General features: G+C 40.5%; 1 protein-coding gene across 3 annotated transcripts in view; it reads right to left on the bottom strand.

Annotated features, from left to right (window-relative positions):
- ATP8A1 (ATPase phospholipid transporting 8A1) overlaps positions 1-23,617 on the bottom strand; it is a 220,851-nt gene that overhangs the window by 60,436 nt on the left and 136,798 nt on the right. For all 3 annotated transcript variants that reach the window (XM_028088628.2, XM_028088627.2, XM_088021182.1), the window contains one exon: positions 6,953-7,125. In XM_028088628.2, the coding sequence (XP_027944429.2) occupies positions 6,953-7,125 (173 nt within the window). The remainder of the gene's footprint in view (positions 1-6,952; positions 7,126-23,617) is intronic.

Genomic DNA, 23,617 nt, shown 5'->3' with positions numbered 1-23,617 from the left:
CGGGAGAGGGAGAAGCAGGCTTCCTGCGGAGCAGGGAGCCCGATGCGGGGCTTGATCCCAGGACTCCAGGATCATGACCTGAGCCGAAGGCAGATGAAGAGCAATTATTTTTAACTCTGTTTCAAGAATGAAGAAACTAAAGCTGGAGAAGTTAGACAACACACCGCTCAGCTAACAAGAAGAGGTAGGGCTGGGACTTAGATTCTGGAAAGTCTGGCCCCAGAGCCTGAGTGATAAAGTATACAGTATTGCAAGCAGAGAGAAAAGGGCAGACTGCTTAGTAAATGGTACTGGGAGAATTTGCTATGTAGAAATGAATAACATCAGATCCCTTCTTCCTAAGATATACAAAAATAATTGTCACATGGATCAAAGACCTATATGGAAAACAGAAAGCTGTGATGTTAACAGAAGAAATGTCTGAGAATATCTTTATGAGTGGGAAGTTCTTACTAATTCAAAAAGCACAAAACATAAAGGGAACAATTGATGGAATTTGACTGTCTTAAGGTCTATGATGGATCACAGCCACCCCTATCATTTACATTTTGTCTAGAGCTGTTTTCATGCTATAATGGCAGAGTTGAGTAGCTATGACAAAGACCGGATAGCCCAGAAAGCCTAAAATATTTACTATCTGTCCCTTTACTAACAAAGTTTACCCACCTTTGCTCCATGAAATACTCCCTTCCTTTTAGAAAATGCTATCTGGAACCACCTCCTCTTTCATGCCTTAACTTAAAGCTTGTTTTATATGCATTTCTTGTCTCTGTGTCTGTTCCCTTGGTAATATGCCTTTTGTTTTCCAAGATCATTTTCCCCTAGGATGCCGTCTCTCCCTTCTCTCGACTCCATGCCCTACAGTTGTTAAACAGTCATGGCTTACATCCTCCCTGGTCTTGACTCTTTGAACCCTAGCCTGGCTTAAAATGCCAAGCCTTTAACTTGCCCTAAATGGGATGGCTCAGATGGGTTTATTAGAAAGAAGGTAATCACTAGAAACCTTATGGGTTCAAGGAGACCCAGTTACACCAAAGTAACTCTGCTTTCCTTTCCCACATAAAATCAGGTCAGAAGACAGATCGAAGAAATGTTGTAGGTTACATATATCATGTCCTTAACAAACCGGAAAACGAAGTCCTTTATTCTATCACCATAGAACGGAAGGAGAACTGCACGTAATCTATTAGGTGGATTTGTTTTTGACTGAAGAATACATTAGAGTGCTGACTTATTGATTTATGTAAAGCTTTAGTGAGGCCTTGCTGGGAAGCTGCAGAGTCTGTACTTAAAATTGCTGAACAGAAAAGCATCATCAAGAATTTGAATGTAGTTATGGAAGATACATACACTTATTCCAAGTTAGCAAGATAGAAAACAGAGAAAGACTGAAATGAATAAGATAGCATTTAAGAGGCATGATCATGGAAAGCAAGATAAAAGTTACTCTTGGGAGGATAATAATGCTAACGGGAGCACGAGGGGGGTTCTGAGGTGCTGGTCATGCTCAGGTACTTGATACAGGAGTGTATTCGCTTTATGAAAATTCACTAAGTTGCATGCTTATACTTTATGTACTTTCCAGTACAGGTTAACTCTGTTTTATTAGAATTATATGATCTGCAATTCTAACTGGTATGTGTGTGTGTGTGTGTGTGTGTGTGTGTGTGTGTGTGTGTGTGTGTGTGTGTTGGGTGATGGTGGTTTATCTAAACTGATCACATCTAAAACTATATAATGTTGAATTGCAGTGGAATTCTCAAGTGTTTAGGTTTACCAATCTAAATTTTACTGTCAAATATGGACTTTCCTGGTGGGGACATGTACATCCTAAGTGGCTAACAGGCTGTAACATGGCCTTACAGCTCCTTTAACATTATTCAGTAGAGAGAGGGCAGCAAATGAGACAGAGACAGGGCTGAACAGTTTATTATATTAAGTGAAAGCAAAATATGGCCATTTTATTAAGTTATAAAATTTATTCAGGATGTCCTCTTTTAGCCATACACGTATGAAAGAAATATTCTCTCAACATTTCCAACATTTATTCATGTTTTCTTGGAAGCAAATATGGGGTTGATATTCATTAACAGTTTGTAAGTCTTCTCAAAGCCAAACATCTGCTTGGCATCCGACGGTGTTCACAAACATTTTTCTTTAAAGGAATGTCTGTGGAGCATTTATTAGCTTCATTTGTGCTTTATAACTACCCTTTAAGTAGAACATTTATTTAGAGAAATCCTTAAAGTTTAAGACAATCCCCAAAGATTCGAGAAGTAGAGCTGTCTTGGCCCTTTACTTAATGCACTCATGCTATGACAGAAAGTATTCGAAGTGTCCCTTTAGACCTCTTTGAGGAGGACCCATTGATCAGACTGAGGTGAAAGGTTTTGCCTGGAATCCTACTCCCGAGTGACGACACTCAACGAAGTCAAGTGTTTTTTTTATGCTCTACGGGGAAAATGGCCTTAAAGGGGGTTAAACTTTGATTAGAGATGTTGCAAGTAGGGAAAAATGCTCACTTCAATTTAACTTCTGCTTTTCAGAAGACATGAGTACATAAATTATGTAGGAGAACGGTGATTACTAGACAGTCTAAAAGCTGGAGGCTCTAGGCCAATTTTCAACCAACTGTCACAGAACATAAGTTTCAAAATATGTTTAAACGAAACTGACAACTACAGAAAAAATGTAAAATTCTTTGAAAGGCTGGGTTATGTGAACCGATGAGGATCTCAGAAACCACATGCTATTTAACACACAGCAACACTCCACTGCAACACTCCCACCCTCTTCTGGAGGGAATATAAAAAGAGGTAGAACAGATGCTTCCCCAAATTAACCTGATCCAAGCAGCAGACAGACCCTTCCCAGCAGAGAGTGGCCCACAGAAGTAGGGTTTGTCCAGAAAGTGAAAGGCCTAGGAGGGGGTCCTCTGGCCCAGAAGCTTTCAAGCTGGAAGGAAATTACCAAGGAAGGGTGCGTGTGTGCATGGGTCTCCCACCTTTCCACGGCAGAGAAGCCCTACTCTTAGCTGCTTAGACATCCAGGCTCCGTGGAGGATTTGAATCATTGCTGTAATGCCAAGCTCTTCATTTTATAGGCCATGAAAACCAAAGCTAGAGAAATTCCATTCAGTATCCAAAGTGCCAGAGAGGTAAAAATTTGAACAAGAATTTCATGAATCCTCAGATAAAATGCCACTTGGTAGAACAGTTCTTGATTTAAGCTGTGCCCATAAATCTCCACAAGTCTTGGAGCAAGCTTTTCCCTCTCCTACCTAAGAGTTTCAGGGGGTCTGTGAAACCCCTAAAATGGCGCATTCAGTTTTACCTATTGGTATGTATGTGTATTTTTTTTTTTTTTTTGGAGGGGGGAATGATTCACAGCTTTCATGCTCTTCAAAAGTATCTGATCACACCAATGATAACAATTGGTATACTTGAGCAAGGGAAAAGAAGGGAAGAAGGGCCACAAGGAGATTATGTTTATAACCAGGAAAACTTATCAGAAACTCCTCTGACATTAGATGCATATTTCCTATTAAACTACTTAGGCTGTGCAGTAAACGGGCACAGAAGTAAAAAAACAAAAGCTGCATGGTATCTATAAAAATACAGTACTTGCTGGGCTGATAAAGCCAGATTTCATCTTACTTGTTGGGTTTTACCTCCTTAAAAAAAAAATTACTTGAGGTATAACATGAAACTTTCCTTTTGTAAACCAAAACCAGGACTCCAAAGCCCTGAATAATTTTGGAACGAGGGGATTATTTCTGTGTCTGAATAGTCCCTTCAGAAAGCGGTGGGAAGAGATGTAGCGACTACAGAGAGAACAACTGTTTCTTTCAATTCAGCTGTGGGCTCTGGAGGGAAAAGGCTCATCTCTGACGGTGTCAATTAGGCAAACACTGAAAACTGCCTTCCGCCCTTTATGCTGATCATGTCTGGGACCAAAGTGGCTGACGTGAATCCTGAAGATGGAACTAACATGGAGAGCCTCGTTACCCGTGACGGGAAGGCCTGCCCCTCTGGCTCCCACTCTGCTGTGGCAGAGGGGAGGCTGCAGCAGAGAGCAGACTCGGAATTATGTTTGTGTGAGGATGGACAAAAGATCGGAAAGTGGTTTGAAGGGCATACCCAGGAAGCCAGGCTGAACACAAACAAAGGTATGAAACAGCACCGTATTTTGAAGTAATACTCAGTATTTATCTGGAGTGTCTGTTCTACTGGAGTATAAAATAGAGAATTCCCTGGGGCTGGGAAGATTGTAATCCTCTGAGGAGCCTGGAGCAACAACTGCATTTAATGGTAAAGAAAGATACACAGAATTGCCCACCTATTCCTCACCAGTGACAGCAGCATTATCATGGAAATTATACTTCAAGGTCAGTAAGCTAAATGACAAGAAAATGGTCTGTGCCAGGAGTTTAAATGCCAAGAGGCGCTGGGCCCAGGAGGTGCGCAGACATAAACCCGGCAGTGGTACTGATGTAATTATGGGCTTAGAGGAATTCTCAACACCAGCCCGGAAGCTGAACCACAGTCCTTATGGGAAAAGAGAGAGTATGAAGGTAATTAGAGGAAAAAAGCTGAGGAAAGATATTTTACTTAAAAAACACCACCACCACCACCACCACCACCAAACCCTAAAATCTCTAAATAAAGCCCAGTGTCTGCATAGGGACCTTCGGGTCCTCGAACACACATAAAACCGGACGGAGGGAGGAAGGGGCCACACACATCTTTATAAGCTCAGTCTCCGAGCTGGGCTGCACATGCGTGGTAGAGTGTGACTCCGTCCCAGGGGCCCGGGCCTGGAGGAGCCCCGAGGTCCATGTGACTCGTGAGCGTACAGAACAAGGATCTCGGGAGGGAATTTCACAAGCGCACAACATATTTTTTCTCCCTTGACATCGCTTTCTACTTCTTCTCTCCCTCTGCTATTGTTTAATTTTGTGGTTCAACTTTTTGAAGAATGGTGGGAGGTACTGTGTTAGGCAATGCTCTAAGAATGAGGCTCAGCTGCACTTACTGCATTATGAAAATCGGCCTCCCACATCTTTCAAAGTAACTGTGATTCTACTTAAAAGGAAAAAAAGAAAAAGAGACATGATGGACAGAAGGCAGGAAGTCACGTTCAGCCTTGTATGTGCAGCATCTCCGCCCAGCACGCAGTAACTGGTCCCGCACAGGTGCTGCCTCAGGGAACACATCACTGTATCTAAATGGTTCTGGATTCCATTTGGTTTTCAAACAGGAGCCAACCCTCACAGCACTTACTGTGCTTCTCAGCAAGCTTTTGTTGATCTTTGTGATCCCATTAGTGAAAGTGACTAAACAACCAGATCTGGCACACAATTATCCTAATGGAAGTGTGTCAGAGTTGAACGTTCCTAAGACTTGGTCAAGAGATTAGCAAGGAATCAAGAAAAGTCCCTGGAAAAGCAGATTTTAAAAAAGCATATTGATGATATCAAAGTGCAAATGAGATCATCAAGATAATTTCCAATTCTTTCTTCATGATTAAGCAGAGAGCCTGATTACTACTGATATTAAATATGTCGTACAGGGGCACCTGGGTGGCTCAGTCGGTTAAGCGTCTGCCTTTGGCTCAGGTCATGATCCCAGGGTCCTGGGATCGAGTCCTGCATCGGGCTCCCTGCTCAACGGGGAGCCTGCTTCTCCCTCTCCCTCTGCAGCTCCCTCTGCTTGTGTTCCCTCTGTAAAATAAATAAAATCTTTAAAAAAAAAATGTGTGTAGAATAGGCTCTCCAAGAGCTCTATGGTAACGTTTATTAACACATCCTACAGTGAAGAAAAATGAATGACTAAAATAATACGGTTCCTGGAATAAGCAACTTTTAATTCTGAGTATGATACAATTTTATAGGTTGAAATGATGCTTTATAAAAGGTAATTATTAAGTCTGGTTTAAATTATATTTCACACAGTATGTTCCAATGGAAATTTAGGAAATATCTACAAGGCATGGCTTATAAACGTGGAGACAAATTATATACAGGGTATTTAAGTGAATAAGTGAATTAAGTGAATCAGCCCATGAATAAGTCCAAAAAGCAAATATTCTTTTAGTAGTAAATATATTTTTTAAGATAATAATAAAAGCAAATAAAAAAATTTTAACAACAATGTTGAAAGAATAAATTCTGGGAAATTCTTCAGAAGCCCTGCTAAGATTTCATCTCCCTGGGGAGGGAGAAAGCAGCTGGAGACGTTACCACCACAGACCTAGCGTGACCAGCTGGTAAGACTCTCAGTAAGTTGACGGCAAAGAGGAAAATCCTTAGGTTTCACAGTGAAGACAGTGGGCAGAGTCATGAAAACACTTGAAATTTTAGGAAGATCTGTGTGAACAATTTCGACAAAGACACAGGGAAGATTGTTTGACGAGAAGTTCAGGGAGGACTAGAGCTAAATAGTTTATAAAAATGTAGTTCTATGGAGTAAGCCTGGATAACTTAAAACAGATTCTAATTTAGGAAATGGGGCAATATTATAAATTACAGGAAAGAGGAATGTACAGTCAAGAAACAGTTTTCAGGAAAATGACTCAGCACCTCCCGCCATGCCATTCCCTAAAGTTAAGACCTCCAAGCAGGAGCCAAGACTGATGTGCAGAAAACAGAACTGTTACAGAAAAAGCCCTAGATGGAAATGAGGGAAATAACCCAACTGGAACACAGGAGATGGCAACAACCTGCTGATTCAAATTAGGAACAATCATTACTCATGATCAGTAGGACTCACCTAAAAAAAAAACTCTGCTACTAAATTCTATTCCATGTTGTGAACCTTGAGTCTTGAGTGAGTGAAAGAATAACCTGACAGTGACAAATTCTGGATAGAATAACTTCAAGGAAGTTTACAAATCAAGAACTGAGGATCGAGGTGCTGTTTAGTGAAATCTGACAACATTAAGGAGAGCTTACCTGCAGCAAATTACAGCTTTGCATGACAAAGCTAAGTCCAGGAAATACTGTCTTACTCCGAAAGTTAAGGCATACTTGAGGGTTTTCCCATCAATTATAAGAGCAAAATCATTCTCTTTTCGAAGAGCATCACCAAGGGTAGTGCAGTGGCGACTAAGAGTTTCCCTTGTTGCCTGTAAAATCAAACAAAAACACCCGCAACATTGACTTCCATTTGTTCTACTAAGATGTCTTAAGGATGTTCAGCAAATACATTTAGTTGTTCTTAGTGCTTTTATGCTTTAAATTGCTTTCACATAACTCTACTCATTTTATTCTCACAAAAGCCCCTCAAAGGAGATTGGACAAATGTTATCAGAAAAAGTAAATTACTCTATTAAAGTCACACACCTGTGCCAACCAGGGTTGGGATTACAAATCACTGATTCCTCTGCGAGCTTTGCTCATTATTCTAACCACACAATCACAATCCTGCAAAAATATTTTCAGTAAATTATCTTATTATAAAACAATAACATTGTCCTAATTGATGAACTAGTCAAAACTGCTTAGCCATGCATCCAGGGGAAAAGTTGAAGAATATCATTTAAATACCTTATGGGTGTTTTTTCAGAATTCCTCAATGCTAGTGCAACTTAATGCCCAGTAACCAAGAGAGGGAAATGCAGTATCTGTAATCTCTTGCCACTTCATGAATTGGTTTTTATAAACTTCAATCATAATTTCATGATGCTGTACTTCAGTTGGGGATGGGGACACCTGGCTTGGTAATCTTGATGGATCAAATAGAAGAACCCCTTCCATCAATGAAGAGTTCACTTTCAGGCAAAATAAAAACATTCAGTATCAAGGAGACCTTTGTTCACCTCAACTACACAGAGGGGTTATATTTATCTCCCTCTATTAAGAACTGCTTTCCCAGTTATTCAAAGGCAAAAAGTTGCAAGATATTTAGGGTTCTCCCCAGATCCTGTAGACTCTTCCTATAACCTAATGGGACCAGCTTTCTGTTTTACAAAAGCCCAAACACTGGAGAGACAGAACACTGGCTCTGCACAGGGAAACATAAGGAATGATTCCTCTCCTACTGGAGTTTTGTTCTGAATGCTAATATCCGAATCTGTAGTTATTTATGTAATAGATACAAACATATATATATATACACACACACACACACACACATATGTATATATATTTATATAATAAAATATACCTATAATAAAAATACTTACATAATAATTTTTATTATAAACATGGGAGATATAATTATTATTCCAATTTAAGAGTGTTAACTTCAGTTGCATTCATGAAGAGGGAAGCAAAGGCAGAGGTAATTAAAATTTTTATTGGAGATTTTTGAAGGTGTTTCAGCATTCATATTCAAATATGGTTCACACTGTGTTCTGGAATTTCAGAATCTGTTTATCAGAATAATAGAACCACGTTGTGCCATAAAGTCAGCCTGCCCAAATTTCCTAATACTGGAACGTCACTTAATGTCTCCCCTGGCCCCCATTACCCACAGTGACACTGAGGACCACCATATAGCAGCGTTCTTTGCAAAATTTTCTGTTTACACTTTACACTGGGAGGAAAGAGCTGTTTGAATTCATAGGCCTCACCCTCCTATTTCCTGCTAAAAAATTTTGGCCCAAGAACACTTAAGAAAAGAAGGGGAAAATGTTAGAAAAATTCTGCAAATGAAATCTACTAATGACAGTTTACAGTAGATTACTCTAGATTGTCTTAAAAGCAAATTTGCAAAGATGAAATGAACAAACAAGTAAATGAATGAACTGATAAAAAAAAAGTAACATAAAATATTTAGCCCGTACCATGTACCAGGCATGGCTCTAAGGGCTACGCATACAGTGCATTTCAGTTAACACATGTTACAACCCTATGCGGGAGGCATCACTGTGAGCCCCATTCTGCCGATGAGAAACAGGAGACAGACTGAAGTTCCTTGCCCACGAACACTTGGCCACTATGTGGTGAAATCAAACTCAGAATTAAATTTCTGTGCTAGCTTGTCTTTCTCTACATAATCCAGGAAAAGTACCAGGCACAGCAAATTATAAATGGAATGCCCACACCAGTCCCTCTGCTGTTTCCCTAGAGCACTCATCATCTGTCTCTCATCTCGTCTTTACCGCCAACAGAGATTTCTCTTTATAAAACAAATTTAGAACACAAACCATGGCTCTTCTTGCTCTAAAATTTGTCTATGGCTTCCTACCATTTACACAAGAAAGCCCCAACTCTTTAGAACGGCAATTAAAGCTCTCCACAATCGAGGCCCAACTAATTCTTTTTTTTAATATATTTATTTTATTTTTATTTTTTTAAATATTTTTATTTATTTATTTGTCAGAGAGAGAGAGAGCACGAGCAGGGGGAGCAGTAGAGGGAGAGGGAGAAGCAGGCTCCTCACTGAGCAAGGAGCCCGATGTGGGACTCGATTCCAGGACCCTGGGATCATGACCTGAGCCGAAGGCAGACGCTTAAAGACTGAGCCACCCAGGCGTCCCAAGGCCCAGCTAATTCTCATTCATATTTCCCTTCACAATCTTGACCTCTTTCTGCCCTCTCTGGAATCCCCTTCCCTGCAGAGTTAGTCTATCACCTTCTAAACCAAGCTTACCTGCCAAGCCCTCCCAGACTCATTACATGCGGCCAAGCATAACTCACTCTAGGCCAGAAAGGCCTTCAGTTCCTCCAAGGGAGAGAACACGTTCCCCCATTTTTCAGCAACAAACACAGTGCCTGAGATGACAAATGCTTGGGAATTATCAACGTATCGAATGAGAGCACAGATCAATTCTGAGTTCACCCTCCTGGTGGCTCTCCGATTCCCTGTCTGTTCTTACTTCTGATATGAGTAAGTGAATGACTGTGTGTGTGTGTGTGTGTGTGTGTGTGTGTGTGTGTGTGCGTGTGTGTGTGTGGGAGAGAGAGAGAGAGAGAGAGAGAGAGAGAGAGAGAGAGAAGGAAGGAAGGAAGGAAGGAGGGAGATCTTCTCTTGCTTGCTCCTTAATTTTTTTAGAGAATAATCCATGACTCAACAGTCTTTCAAACCAAGGCACTCCTCACTGAAACGCCATTATATTTTTTATGCTTTTGCCCACACGACTCCTGAGCTGAAAACCCAAATGAAAGCTGAGATGGACCTCAGGAGAACTTCACCCCTCTTTCAAGATCAGCGGCAGAACAAGACTGAAAGTCAAGGGACCCCTGAGCTGGGCAAGCTCCGGCATTAAGTGCACCCTTGGGACATGGTCCTGTGCGCCCCACTCTCTCTCCTTTTGAAGGTGTTCTCTGACACCTTGAAATTGGTTGAGAGCTCTTATTTGTAGCCTCAGTTCCCCCGGGTTTCCTTGGTGATTATCACAGGTCTTCAGCAAATCAGAAGGTGTCAGGAAATGTAACAGAGGTAACATTTCAGAAGGGAGGTCAAAAATGCCCCCCCCCCCCCCCCCGCTGGTGAATTCTCCAGCCCGCCCACCTAGAGTGCAAGGTAACAACAACAACAAAGCTGCAAAACTTTTCTTATTTTAGTTTATAGCTTTCTTTTGTAAGTAGCTCTGTTGTTGGCTGTGTGTTGCCAGTTACAAGTTATATTTTACTCTTATTTATACTGCCTGGAGTATTTTAAAATTATTTTATTTATGAAGGTTTATTGCTTCTCCCCTAAGCCTAGAAGCCATACTTTATGGCCATATTGCATTGAAGCTTATCTCCTGTAGCTAGAAATAAATTTATTACTGTATTAGCTGTTGCTCTGTTTTCTTTTTGGCTACCGAAGGGGGAAATGTTTAAACGTTTAAACTTAGTGACATGTGAAAGTGAAAATATATAAAGGAGAAGCTAAATCAGAAAAAGGATAAAAGACCATAGAGTAGAACAAAATAAAAGCTCTGTATCTCCTTATTCTACACAGTCTTATTTGTGAGCTGAAAGAGAAGTCACATGTGTTGCCCTAATCAGAGACGGTCTGAAGTAAAGGCAATCTGGGGACCCAGACAGGCGAGAGGTAAGGCAGGGGTCCAGGTACCTTATCAGGCAGCCATCCAGGTAAGGGAGGGAAAGTGGGGTTTGTTTGTGCCTTCCCTAACCTGCATCCCATGTGGACCTTCCAGTTGGTCATTCAACTCAACTCTGCCTACCCACAGCCCTGCACGTAGCCGAGTGCTCATTAGAGGCTCTTGGTCCCTGGACCTCCTGCCATGTTTCCTGCCTTGCCAATTCACAGTTCAGGCCACGACCAACATTCTCCTCGGTTCTTAGTCTCCACAACACAGAAGGGAAAAAACCACCTCACCATGTGGACGGGCTCTGTTCCAGCTCTCTTCTCTTGTATGGCTGCCCATGACCACTGATCCGTACTCTCATCCACGCCCAGTGGATTTCAGTTTCCTACAGGCTACTCCAGACCTTTTCTTCTCTTCAAGATTCCAAATTCAGCCCTTGTCACTTCAGCAAACGTATACCTGCTTTACTGAGAACGTTTATACCAGGAAGAATTCCCTCAACTTCCCTCCCTCAACCTCAAAATTTCCCTTTACTTCTTTCTCCCTAATTCTTGAGGGAGGGGAAGAATGGAGATTTTTTTTTGCCTCTGTTTCCCCCACTTTTCTCTTGCATCTTCATTCTCCCCATTGTCATGATTTGTTTTTCCCTTTTAAGACTACACACTAACAACAGTGAACAAATAGACAAACATGGCTCTCTTTCTCCTGAGTCCTCCAGGTACAGGACTACTACTATCTTTTGGATTTTCCACATACTTGTTTATACTTCTGCAATGGAGCATGATGTATAGTCGCTTATCTGTTTCTCTCTCTCTTTCCCTTTGGGACTGAGGTCTCTGATGAAATGAAACAAAAGTGTTGTAATGAGATAGCAAGCAAATTATGAATGATTGCAGAATACCTTGTGGGAAGTTACAATGCTTCTTCTGTGGTCATTTTGAAGACTGTTTTTGCTGACCATAAGACTGCTGTACATCTTGGATAGTCTTTTTTTTTTTTTTTTTAAGTAATCTCTACACCCAACGTGGGGCTCAAATTTACAACCCCAAGATTTAAGAGTTGTTTGCTTTGGGGTGCCTGGGTGGCTCAATTGGTTAAGCATCTGCCTTTGGCTCAGGTCATGACCCCAGGATCTTGGGATCAAGCCAGGTTACATAACAGTGGGCCAAATAAACAATATTTATTTGGTTTATAAGAAATATCTTTAGAAAAGAAAAAGAAAGGTGCTTGGCAGATAATTAGGTCAGTAGAATTCCTCATGAAGATACCTCTGACCAGAAGGCCTTAAGATGGAGTTCTATTTCAATCTTTAGGGGTAGCCTGGCAAATAGGTAACATGTTCATATAATACCCTGCAATAAAATAAAATAAAACAATAATCTTTAAGAAATCAGAGACTTAGAGCTTTATGGCAATATTTTTCATTGCTTTTACATGACTTTTTTCATAAAAACCACATAGGGCATCCTAGACAATGAAATCTGACACAATTTTATAGTGAAATAAATTGAAAGCCCTGATTTGTTTGGAAAGTATCACAGCAGGCAACATGTCACTTTCATTTTGACAAAAACCATGCTTGGAATAGTCTGAAGAACCCAGAGGCCAGATGTGCAAAGAATATGTTAGGCCACTTAAGAACTATGTTTTTGATGGCCCCCAATGTCATGTTGCAGAAAGCACCTGCATAAAAATGGCCCTTTGCTGCTCCTAGCCTTTGTTTTTTTCCCCTGATTCCTCTCAGAGATTTATAGTACAGGTAGTCTTACTTGAGAACATATCCAAGGAACACCCTCATAGAGAACCTGGACGAATCCCTAAGGAGAGGAAAATAAGAGCCTTTAGCCTCTGACTAGAAGACTAGTTAGCCAAGTCTAACCAGCAGAGACCAGGTAAAGATTACAGATAAGTAATCAAACATGTAACATCTAACGGTGGTGGCTTCCCTACCTTGCTCCAGGCTGTGGTGACTTACAGTGACAGGATCACCTATCTCTACCCCAAACGGTATCGTCGGCAAGGCTAAGCACAAATGGCAAGAGTTAAAGGAAAGAGGGATACTTATTTATTCCAAATTATATGTTGGTGTTTGGGTCTGAATACAAACAAGCACTGGGCATTTATATTTCTTCCTGTGAATCTGTTATAATAGGTGCGGGTCAAAGGATAAACATCTGTTTTAAGGAAAATTCTAGTCCCAGAAAGGAAAAACTAATATATCAAGATTCTGAATTACCCTTTGACTTTCAGACACAGTTATTTAACAATGTATTTCATTGTTCTTGGATTTATTCTTTTCCTTCATGAGTTCATCACCAGTTAAGTGCAATAAGCATACAATTGGGGCTAATGATAAATCACTCTGGGGAGACGCACAACTCTCATCCTTGTCAGATGGACTGAAGTTTATGAAACCTCTACTTCTGACTTTAGCGTAAGTCCCACAGGTGTCTGTTTTCACTTACTTTCCGTAGAAAGGGCAAAATGCAACACAATGCTCCAGGAAGACACCTGCAGGAATTTTGCGGAAGATGGGGACTCTGCTAAAACAAGCTAACTCACTGGAGGCTGAGCCACTGTAAAATCGCTCTTCAGAACTTGTCAGCTGATGTGCAAAGTCACCGATCAATGCAGAGGAAGCAGGCATCAATGTACAATGTGCAAATGCGTGGCTATAAAAAAGTGGGACTGTTGAAGTTAGAAGTCAAGGGTGGCCATGAAGGTTCACACGATGCTTCTGGGCACTGGTAATATTTGAAGCCAGATGAAGAAGCCACATCATAAAGACCTAACGTCCCAGAAGCTAGGAGGCAATAATACATCAGAATGGCCTTGCTCTGCTATTTATGGATATCTTTATTTAGGCAGGTTACTTAACTTCTTGGAATCAAAATTTTCTCATTCATAAGGCTGTGTTAATATCTGTTTTGTAGGGTTACTGTGGGCTAAATAACTCCTTTACTTGTGAGTCAAGTGCCCTGCCCAGTGCTTCGCTCAGAACTGACATCCAAGAAAGACTAGTTCTTTCCCATCTTCTGACATTAGGTTTAACAGAGGTACCCCCATCTGATAAAGAAGGATCTGTACAGTGTCAAATACTGTACAACAGTGGTACAATTCAAGTGGTACCATGGAGAGAATTTTAAGTTTCCTTTTGAAATCTCCCATTGGCAATTTATTTCAACCCACCTTTTGATTGTTAACACTCAACTCTACCAGCTACTTCCACTACTTAAGAAGTATCTGGAAACCTGTCTTCCCCTCAACTCTAGAAAAGTTAGCATTATCTCTTCTCATACAGCATATAGTTGTTGGTACATGGTGGGAAGATACATATTTATATAACTAGACTAGACTGCTTTTCTTTCTCTCTTAATTTCTGTCTCCAAACTGACACAACTCTTGAGTGGAAAATAACTTGAAAGTTATAAACTGGTTTGGTGTTTTTCTCTTTTTTTTTTATATAGATGACCACATCAATGTATATGTTAGACTTTAAGCTTCCACAAAGAATGTAAAATTATATACATGTAAAGTTACATGTGATAGCATTGCACATGCAAATGAGCACTTCATAAATACTGGGTTTAAAATCAGTAATGATAAAGAAAACACAGAGGCCATGTTTTGCTGGCATGTTCTTCAGATACAACACCATAACTTAACTTCACAGATACTGATTGTTTTTAAGAGCAGAAAAATAAATATTCACTGGGTGTGTGTGTGTGTGTGTGTGTGTGTGTGTGTGTGAGAATATCTAACTTGCTTAAGATCTACCTTTTAAAACTCATTATAATTTAAAATGTCAAAAAAGAGGACATATATAAGAATCTTAAACTAACACATATTTTTTTTTGCTGTTTTTGAGGTTTGTGGCCCCACCTCATCCTCATTTAAGCCATGAGGTATTTACAAATTTATGGTCCAATAACATTTCATTCTTTCTCTACTTTTATACTCTCCAAATGTTCACACCCTAAAATTACAAATTAACAGAACATTCCAAGGACATTCTTAATAATACATTATGACCATATCAAGTATGGACAATGTTAGCAAGTTCTTAAAAGAGTGAGTTATGACTCCCATAATAGCAATGTGGATAAACCGCTGGGTATTACTTGTTTTTCGACAATGTGTTATTGATTCAGTGGAACACTGGACATTCCATGTGCGCCTGTGTAACACACATACCCACTCTTCCATCGGCTAGTGCAGGCGGCAGAAAGTTGTAAAAAATGTATGCCTGAGCGTAGAGAGAAACTACATTTATACATAATTGGTCCATTAGTATTTATTCCAGTAGGATCACCAGCTTTCTTGGACATAGTTTTTGACCAAAAAGCTTTGGTGTTTTTAAACTCCCAGACTATACAGGAACATAATCTTAAAAAATATATTCATGTAGAACCAAACTAACATAGAGTAATTTTTCTAAAGTGGATTAAGGGCAGACAGAAGGTGAAATCATTAAAAACATATGGTCAAAGAGGTCCTCCAAAACAGCTTAGTGGAAGGCAGCCAAGGGAGTGCATTTAATCAATACATATTGCTAAATATAATGAAGAGGGGAAAAAGACAAAAAAAAAAAATTCTCATGCTTTGCTGATACATAGATATGGGCTTTCCAGGGTGGGAGTTACGTATAAAACACTGTAACTGAGGAACCAGTCCAATCTCCCAGTAGGGTCATGCCATCAGAAAGGTCAAGGGTTACAAAATGGAGGAAGGTAAGAAGGGCAAGTTGTAGTGCTGGATAAATTGCTCTTGGCCCTGGGCAGAGGTTTGGGATGTGGGATTATGATAGGTTCCATCAGGCAAATAACTCCTCATGAGGCATCTAGTCTCACTTGGACTACACTAGAGAGAGAGGCAGAGAAGTGTGGAATCTGGGTCCAAGGCTATGTTTCAGTGTTGGGGTAGGGGCACATAGCAAAAGAGAAACAAATCCAGAGAAAGGAAGGAAGAGTGAAGTAGGGGATATAATTATATAATTTAAGTAGTTTTGTGGATAAAGGCTTTCACCAAAGCTCTCATGGTAATTATTTTAAACCACCACTGAAGGCCTCCTAAACACTTATTTTGAGCTTGATATTAAATATTCTCTGGTGGCGGCAGGGACCCAAACGCTGAGAAGAAGGAATTCTAGAGGAACTAGGTCGGCAGACATCCAGTCTCTCAGACTGCCTTCGATTCCGCCAGGAAGAGCCTGCTCAGAATATATAGCCGTTTTTTGTTTTTTTTTTTTTTTTGAAAATAATCAAATTACCAAATCAACGGTTTGGAGAATGTAAAAACCCGGGGCCTGTGAGAAATTGTTACCTCACAAAGAAAGCTAACGTTGGGCCCTCTTTTCCTAATGATTTGAATTAATTAGTGTTAGGAATGCAGAAGGCTGTATTTTCTCAGGGCAAATCCCAAATGCACGCTCTTTCCATTATTTCACATGGACATTCAACAAAATCTTATGTACAATTGTTGTAGTAGTAAAATGAAATGTAGTCTTTCCTGAATCCAATAAATGCAAGATGCCCAAACACCACCGTTTTCCAGAAGGGCATCCCTCTCTCAGCTGCTTTTGTAGTCGTGGTGGTGAGTGGGAAAGGAGGGAGGGACAATGTAGAAAATGTGGGGGTGCCTCCCAGAAAGCCTCCTTTTGTGACTGAGTCTCTGCTGCTACTGGAAAAGGTATGGTTATTTGGCTCAGTCCTTAAGCGGCTGCCTTCAGCTCAGGTCATGATCCCAGGATCCTGGGATGGAGTCCCACATCGGGCTCCCTGCTCAGCGGGAAGCCTGCTTCTCCCTCTCCCACGCCCCCTGCTTGTGTTCCTGCTCTCGCTGTCTCTGTCTCTATCAAATAAATAAAATCTTTAAAAAAAAATAAATAAAAACAAAAAAGAAAAATGGATCGTTTTGGACTTAGAGCGACCTAGGTTGAAGTTTAGGATTCTGCACTCGCCGGCTGCGTCAACTCGAAGTCTCTATCTGTAAGCAAGACAAACAGCCCCAGCCCCATGGGAGTGAAGACTCAGGTACACACAAACGCCTGGCACACAGTAGGTTTCCTCTCAACTGTCAATTTGATGGCATGATGACTCATCAGAAGAAATGGGTGGCAGAGATGCAAAGAAGCCACAAGGCAAGGCCTGCTCCCCTCAGAAACGTCAACAAGCTCTGGGGAGAGGGCAGATAGACTGGCGAGGAAGCATTTATCTGTAATTCTAGGACTCAGGGGGCTCCTGGAGGAGTTCAGATGTTCAGCCAAGAAAAAAAGAAGAAAGAAAAGAGAGAAGAGAGAGATAAAGAATATTCAGGCTTGCGGGTAGGAAGAATTTCTCAAAACAGAATTACTATGAATTTGTCAACAACTTCACTTAGGGTTCTGCACACCAGCCAAGATGACTGAATTTTGTTTAAGGAAAGGGGGCACACTGAGTTTTTATGAGACCAAACAATTGTGTTTGATGGAACTCTTTCAACCACATCCTCTGGCTTTGTGGCAGGCGGTGTCTTAAATCAGAGGAAAAGAGAACAGATTATTTGTTCATACGCTATTTTCATTTTTTGTAATGTTTACTTTTTTTTTTTTTTTTACTAACTCGTTTCTTTCACGTGGAACAAAGTTGGCTTTCTTTGCTGAGAGCTACTTGGAGTAAGCAGTGTGCTGGACACCATTTGAACAATTGTCCTGCTGTGGGACATTAGAAAAACCTAACTTTGCTTCTGATAGGGATATATTAACACCTGAAAAGTTAAACTAAGATCTTAACATTTTCAGGCCAAAAAGCTGAAACAGCTTTGCTAATTGTAAAAGAAAATTCACAGTCCTACAGCTCCCATGTTGGCAGTGGAGGCAAATTCAGTGAGGTTTAAAACCTGCCTAAACTATTTTTCAAAGCAATACAAAATGTATTGTATTGGACTCGTGGGACACATCAAGACAAAACCTGAAGTAGCCCCACGTCTCTTTTCTCTCCCTCCTTTTCTGGAGTCAAGTCAATAATTTGCTTATTCTGGATTTCTTTCAGAGGCCATTCCACGGTGGCTGGTTCCCCAAACAGTGAGGTTTGTCTGCATAATGCATATAAGTCGAGCTTAAAAGGATACAGATGACAACCTCACCATTTATGTCATGAATGCCCTGTAAGGGGTATTTGAAGCTTACATGGTGTTAGAAAATCAAATTCAGCTAGGAAAAAAAAAAAAAAGAACAATCCCATAAAGGGCTTTATTTTACCATGGTGTTGAAAAATATATACTTTTATGCTTGTTAGTATCACATGCGGTTAACAATTCATTTTCTATAAAATCCATCAGTGAGGGAAAACGTTGGTATCCATAATCAAACCTGGGCTGGCTTGGGGTCATATTCTCAAATTCGGCAGAGAAGTTTAAGTAATGAGAAGGGTGGCTGTTTAAAATCACCTCTTTAAAAAAAAGATATCACCTCTTATATCAGCTGGCAATGAGGACCACCCTCCTTGGGAATAATAATGCTAAAAGAAATATAATGATGATTATAATAACGGCCTTTTTTTTTTTTTAAAGCTCACTACATGCTGGCTATTGTCTCTAAGTATTTAGAAGGTACTGTTTTGTTTAATCCTCACAATGTACTCCAGAGATAGACATTATTACTACTTTTGTTTTATAAGAGTAGCGGGCAGCTGAGGCCCAGAACAATCTATTTGCTTACACCCCGGAATCCAAGGACTTCAATACATCCTCCAATGCCAGTTAGCACCAGAGGTCAAGTTGAAGCTTTAGAATGGGCATAACAGTAACTGCCTACTAATGTTTTCAGGTGTAAGTGTCATCATTTCTATAAAGTCCTTAGCCTGGTACCTAGTACAAAAAATAAGCACTTCATAAACATAAGCTAGTGTTTTCTTATGACTGTAACAGCAATGCACAGAACCCTGTAGGGGTCGTAGGGCTCTCTCTTCACACAAAGTCAGAAAGCTGCCTTTTCCTCTGGAATCCATTCCCTACCTCCCATATATCAGGTGCTGACTCCTACTAATTAGGCTGAATGTGAATGTCTGTTGCCGCAGAGACTACCTAGAAAAACTGCCCAGATGATCTGAAGGAGAGGTAGGCAGGGCTTCTCAGGAGTTAAACTTGTAAACACTGGAAGCCTTTTGACTTTGAGCGCAGGAAATTTATTTCTCCAAGCTCTCTACATACATACGTATTTAACCATCATTCCTGTTGATTCAATAAATATATAGTAAATATTTTTCTTCTCTGCCCTTTTTTTTTGTGTCCTAGGGAAACCAGACAGACCAGAAAGGAGAAGGAAAAACAGTAAGAATGGATTTAAGATCCAGTCCTGCCTCCCAGGACAGATCCAACAACTCTCCACATAAAAGAGACCAAGGTTAAAGGCATATTCCGCTATAGTAGAGACTATAGTATAGAGACTCAGAGAGATTGTTCTGGCACCCACAGAGTTAATGGCTTAAGAAATTATCGTCTCTTCTATCCACCCTCGACTTGACAGATGAGGGTAGTGGAATCAGGATGTAGAGAGCTTTTCGTACATTTTGAAAGGCCTTAATTAGACACTGGTTGCTAAAGACAGATTGAGATTCCCTAGTTCTTAGCTCACATTTTTAGACTTTTCCAGTTTTAGCAGACAGATTTTGAACAAATCATGACAAACTAAAGATATGAAAGAGATGTTAGAAGAATCCCTCAGATCCAGGTCACTGAGTGGAAGGGGTTTCTGAGAAGTCTGTGGGCTACTTCCTAGGCATTGCTGAGGAATTACGGAAGAAGTGCCATATACCCTTTGGGCCAGAAATTTGAAATGCTTGCCTTTGCAGACCCTTAAGGAAATGTCTCTTACCAAGAACATAATCGGAACTAATAAAGTGGTTCAAGGTAGCACACAAAATTATACAAATTACCTAAATGATCAATTTATTACAAATATCTAATAGATTCTGATCAACTTTAGATGATTCTTAATGGTGCTTATCTATGAAATTCTTATTTCCTAAACTCGGAGGAAAACATGATCAAGCTTTCTAAGAAACTCTTTTGCGGACACTGTCAATATTAGACAATAGTTGGTAGGTGACTGGGTGTCAACACCCTCTGTGTTCTGGACAGCATGTTAGCAGCGGATGTTACTCTTGCTATGAAGGAAGCCAGGAATGGGCAGAGGCAGAAATGCTGGTTAGATTTCCGTATCAGAGCTGTGCAGCAAGACTTTCATTCTGTATTCTCAACTGTGGTTTGGTTTTATATGTTTACTTAAAGGTTTTAAACAATGCTGAACAGCCATTAAATTTTTCAAGAAGGATAATTTTCTCAAAATGAGAAAATTTAGAAAGCCAAATAACATTTTTTTTTTTTTTGACATGAGCACAAAAATTTCTATTACTGTGATTGCCAGGAGAAAGGTTTTTCTGTTTGGAAACTGAAGAGCCTCAAATATAATATTTTACTTGGACAAGTTCAACATAAAAAAGAGAGATTCCGCTTTAAAATGTTAACAGTATTAGGAATATCTTGGCAGAAAATTTGCACAGTTCAAGCGATATGCATCACTTATGCAAAAGAAGATCTACACTTATATCTTGCTTAGAAAAAAATTAGAAGATGGGGAAATAATATATCTTTTGTAATGAAAATGACCATTACGCAGAACAACTTGCAAGCTGCTAAATACTATTTTTCCACAAAATTTTATACCATCTTTTTCTTCTATGTGCCGTGCCCTATAGTAACCATACCAGTCCTCTGCCAAGGGTAACATTCTCCTCCCTTTATAGGCAGCAAAACTGGCTCAGAGAAGTTACCTAATTTCAATTTGCCCAGGGTCCCACTTTCAGAATAGGGCAGAACTGTACCATTTCACGGAATAATTTGAGTATGCTCATTAAAACTGTCACTTGATGAAACACACACCCACAGTCTATTTTCTATTACATTATTTCCTAAAATACTATGTTCCTACTAAGTTTATTACCTAAATGTTAATTATTTCTTTGTGCTCATGGAATGGCAATCCCGTATTTTATCATAATCAGTACAATTTGGACACAGAGGGTGCTTTTCTTTCCCATGACAATGAAAAATAAATAATGGTTTATCTACAGGCATTCTAGCCCATCTAATGATTTGCTTGAAATCTTAGCTGTGGATTTTATGACACAGGATCTGAAGGAGCTATGCAAAGTGATGTTTCCTTTCCTGCTGAGAAGCAAATGAGTGCACCACAGCGGGTCTGACCCCAAACAGCCAGATTTGTAAAGTCACCACTTAACTCCCTGGGAGAAAAACCTTCCCCAGACGGCAGCGAGAGAATGCATGGCAGTGCAGAGCTGGATAAATTAGCATTAATCCATTCAGCCAGGATTTGCCTATGATCTTCCACACCTCGCGGTCACTTGAATTGCTAAGGATCTTTCTAACTGCTCTTCAAATACCAGATAAGAGCAATTACTGCTGAATTTAAAACGGATACACAACTTTTTTTTTTTTTTTAAAGGGAAACCCTTAATTTATCATTACTCAGTGACTTAATTCTCAAATACTTCTGGAGTACTTATCGTGTGGTGCGCAATTTGCTGGGCACTGATAGAGAATCGTTAACCAAAACAGACAGACGCGCATCCTGCTTTCACTGAAATGGACTATTCCCTTGGGAGTCCTACCTGTGTTTAGTCCAGTAGAAATAGGTAATGCAGGGACCCTTTGGGTGTTTATCACTTATGAGTTACCGCCCTGAAACCTTCAAAATGAAAATATATGCCCTTGTCCTAACAATCATGATGCAGTGCACTGAATATTTTTGGCATTTCACTTTTCTTTTTTTCCCTTGAGAGTACTATTTATCTCACTCGATACTCAGAACACATACAGAACATGTGTATCCCAGTTGGAGAAAAATTATGAAACAGATGAAAACAAAAGAAGCATTGCTATCACACCCTCCACGAGGTGAAAGCTTACACGCAGACAGAAAGGATCTCGTGTCAGATGAAGCATGGCTTGTCACGCGTTTGTGTCAACCTCACAGGTCTTACTCCTGACCTCTTTCAAGCATCAGAAAAAAGCATCTATTACCTGTAACCCATGTTGCTGACACAGGCCTAAACGTCTCAGGACTAAGGGAATGCTTCCACGGAGGTTTCTTCAATGTTGTGAACAACTGCAACCCAGTTTTGGAACCACTGCAGGGATCACGTGGGATAAGTCTCCCTGAATTTCTCTCACACCACATCGCCGGCACTGGTGCTCCCATTCTCTGTTACCTACCTGTGATCCTGGTCCGTTGCCGGTACCCCACACCTCCCTGTCCTTCCACACTTGTCTGTGGACAGTTCCTTCTACACATCTTACCTCTTTGAAGAGGCTGATGAAGTGGTTTCCCTTGCCTGGGGAAGCGAATTCTCAAACCTGGCCCAGCATTCCCCAGTTGATCTGAGACCACCTTTCCAGGTTTTTTTTTTTTTTAATTTTTTTTAAATTTATTTATTAGAGAGAGAGAGAAGGAGAGATAGAGAGCACGAGAGGGAAGAGGGCCAGAGGGAGAAGCAGACTCCCTGCTGAGCAGGGAGCCCGATGTGGGACGCGATCCCGGGGCCTCCAGGATCATGACCTGAGCCGAAGGCAGTCGCTTAACCAACTGAGCCAGCCAGGCGCCCCGACCGTTCCAGGTTTAAGCCCTCTGTCATTTCTTTACAGTTTCCCCATAAACACTGCGCCATGATTAAAGAATTAGGTAGCTCATCTATCCTACCACAGAGCAATTGCTATGGTAATATTGAGAAAAACAAAGTATAAAGCAGTGTGGATAGAATGGTATAATTTATGTTCAATAACAAAGTATGTGTGCATAGATATGGCAGAATATCTCTGGATGAACACTTGGAAACTGGAACCGGTGGCCGTTCCTAGGGAGATAAACTGGGTAGCTTGGGTGTGAGGATGGGGGATTCACTTTTTAACACTTGTACTTATCCCTTTCTGTAACTTGCATTTTACCTTATGTGCCTACACTTATTCAAACGAAGAATGCTTAAAAAAATTATGACCTTGTGTTCAAGTTCAATGTTGCTCTTTTATGCCCCAAATATACCTTGAACTTACTTGCATAAACTTTCTGCTTCAAGTATTCCTCCATTACTCAACTTCTCACCTCTACCTAACTAAATGCCACTTACTTTAAATACTTCCCTAAGCTTCACAATATTTTCATAGCAAGACAGCTACCTTATTTACACATCTGTTTTGTACTGTTACTTGTATGCATTTTACTTCCCTTGTCATCTGTAAGCTTTTGAAGGGCAGGGCTATCACAGTTATAATTTTTCACAACATCGTAACTTGAACAAACCAAAAATTAACAATATGGGGGTAGGGAACGGCGACACTGTGAGCTAAAAGGGGCAGAGTCCAGTGAATGCTTGCTTAGTGGTGTGTTCTCGGGGCTAGCAGAGGCCTACTAGATGAATAAATAAAAAGGAAAGTCTTCCAACCACAGGCTGGGATTTTTTGTTTGTTTTTTTGGTTTGTGTTTTTAGGATTAAAGCATGGTTCACAGGGCACCTGGGTGGTTCAGTTGGTTAAGCGTCTGCCTTTGACCCAGGTCATGATCCCAGGGTCCTGGAACTGAGCC

Source organism: Eumetopias jubatus, unplaced genomic scaffold (assembly GCF_037043125.1).
Source record: "Eumetopias jubatus isolate StellerSeaLion01/CBP00866 unplaced genomic scaffold, mEumJub1_p1.0 scaffold_2, whole genome shotgun sequence".
Lineage (NCBI taxonomy): Eukaryota > Metazoa > Chordata > Mammalia > Carnivora > Otariidae > Eumetopias > Eumetopias jubatus.
Note: the sequence above shows the minus strand (reverse complement) of the source record. Positions and strands in the feature narration are given on the sequence as shown.